The 2370-nt window shown below is 39.9% G+C and overlaps 1 protein-coding gene across 1 annotated transcript; it reads left to right on the top strand.

The window, feature by feature from the left end:
* The first annotated feature begins 326 nt into the window (after positions 1 to 326).
* On the top strand, positions 327 to 1774 carry LOC113352110. The gene is made up of 4 exons (XM_026595979.1): positions 327 to 340; positions 861 to 1054; positions 1142 to 1284; positions 1457 to 1774. Exons 1-4 carry the CDS (start codon positions 327 to 329, stop codon positions 1772 to 1774), a joined length of 669 nt encoding a protein of 222 aa, XP_026451764.1.
* The last annotated feature ends 596 nt before the right edge of the window (positions 1775 to 2370 follow it).

The following is a 2370-nucleotide window of genomic DNA, read 5'->3' on the forward strand; positions in this document are numbered from 1 at the left end:
ATTTCATTTCATTTCTTTTCTTTTCTTTTCAACTTCAACTTTAACTTCAACTCCTCTTCTCCTCTTTCCTTCCGATTGCAGAGAGGAAAACTCTCTCCCTCTCCTCGCTATACATCGTTAATCGTCGAATCGAATCATCGTCGACTAAAGATGAAAGAAAAGGAACCCAGAAAGCTAAAACCAAAAACGTTTGTCGAGGTAAGGATCCAAACATTGGATTGCATGCCCGTAATAAAGAGGTTTTAACTCACGAACCCGAAGAACGCGAAGAAGATGCGGCCCCTGATGTAGGCGATACTCAAAGCCAAACTCTCCAGCAACTTGAAATGGCGCCTATTATGTAAGATTCTACCATTAATTTGCTTTATACTGCTTCAATTCGTCGAATCCATGATTTTTTTAGGGTTTTCGGTTATTACCCATATTCGGTAGGTTAGTAATTGTTTTAAACTCCCGATTGTTGTCGATTTCTTCATTTCATAAGAACATTCGTTATATTCGGGTGCTAAATATTTAGGTTTCCTACCGATTATTGAACATTTTTCATTACTGAGGCCTAAATAGATCATAATCGGAATGTAATTGTGTTTTTGACTTCCGAAGATACTAGGGAAGAATAAGTATTAGAGACGTATTAAGCGGTTGATATGTTGTGTAATTTGCTTCTGATTGTTTAGGATGAACCATATTCGTAGTTTCTGGACACAAAGTGATGCATATTCGGTAGAAATTAGTTTTGTGAGACTTCCTTGAGATTTATTCGGAAGGTTATACTTTTTATTACTTTCGATTATTCCTATTCGGAAGGTTGTGTTGAAATTTAGTTTACTAACCTGTTGTACTTTCTTCGCGTTGTTTAGGGATAGGCGAGGTAGAAAAGTCGAAGATGCAATTGTCTCAGATAGTGCAAGGAAGCAAAGGTGTCAGAACTTGACAGCTAGTGCAAGGAGAGCTAGGACTGCTAAAGTGGCTTCAAGTGCTCAAAATGGAACTCAACAAGCAAGTCTAGAAGGTGTTCAACCAAGTGCCCCTCAATCAGAACCAGTTCAAGAAGGTGTTCAACCATGTGCCTCTCAATCACAACCAGTTCAAGAAGGTGTTCAACCAAGTGCTCCACAATCACAAACATAAATTCAACTAGAAGCATCCGAAGATAGAGTACCAGAAGTAGGACAACCTAGTGGTGCGCAAGAAGAAGGAGAAGCCGAAAAGAAAAATCCTCCTCGAAAGAAAGCGCAACACCTTGTCCCAAATGAACTGAAGGTGAAGGATATTCCAGAAGGTGTAATCCTTGGGCTGCCGGAGGATGGAGGATAATTGTTATTTGGATACAAAGACTCCTAGGCCAAAGAAATATATGAAACCGTCGTATCCATTTTATTTACCTATTATGTTTTTCTTCGTAATACTTTAGGTTATTCTAAATTTTTTTTGTAACTTGTCATGTGTTTAATAGTATCATTCCGATGCGGTTCGGTTGCTCAAACCGACCGCCGCACCAACTAAAATGCTGGATTGGCCTTTGAAGGATGAATGTGAAAGGTTCAAGACCATTATTGAAAATTCAGGGTTGGCTGATGCTGCGGAGAACTCAATGTTGGAACATGACCGGGTGGCTATATCGGCGTTTTTGGAGAGACTTTATCCTGAGACCGACACCTTCCATATGTCGTTTGGGGAGATTACTATTACCTCAGATGATGTTGTGCAGATTGTTAGACTCCCTGTCCATGGCAAAGGTGTTAGGGATGAATTCACAAAGCAGTTGGAATGAACCAAACTTTATGATCTAACTAAAAAGTGTTTGGGTTGGGATGAAGAAACATCTACAACTGAGTTAAGAGATGCATGAAGTATAGAACTAGACAGTTCAACATTAATACTATGATGGATATGTTCAATGGAACCAAGGAAAAAGAAGAGAAAGGAACTTTAACCGATGAGCAAGTCAACCACGCGGCCACCGCATATCTCCTATGTGTATTGGGATGTGTCATTTTCCCCAATACCAGTGGCAATCGAGTAGATGCCAACCTTTTACAACTTCTGGATCCTCTCGAGAAAGTGCATGAGTACTCTTGGGACACGGCATGCCATGCGTGGTTGATGAAAGAGTTGAGAAAGGCGTCGAGGGTTGGAATTAGCCAAGTGGCCGGGAACGTGAGTCTACTACAGGTATTGTTTATTAACTCTACATAGTTGTTTTTTTTTTTTTTTGGTTTTTCTACCATTGAAGATTCAATTGCCTAATACTTGTAAAAATGACAATATAGGCATGAATCTACGACCACTTCCCTATCTTGAAATTGGCCATTGAAAACCCGACGTGAAAGAAAAGCGATCCTAGAGGAACAAAGTACATCTTCGATG

This window comes from Papaver somniferum, chromosome 2, assembly GCF_003573695.1.
Source record: "Papaver somniferum cultivar HN1 chromosome 2, ASM357369v1, whole genome shotgun sequence".
In the NCBI taxonomy this organism is placed as follows: Eukaryota; Viridiplantae; Streptophyta; class Magnoliopsida; order Ranunculales; family Papaveraceae; genus Papaver; species Papaver somniferum.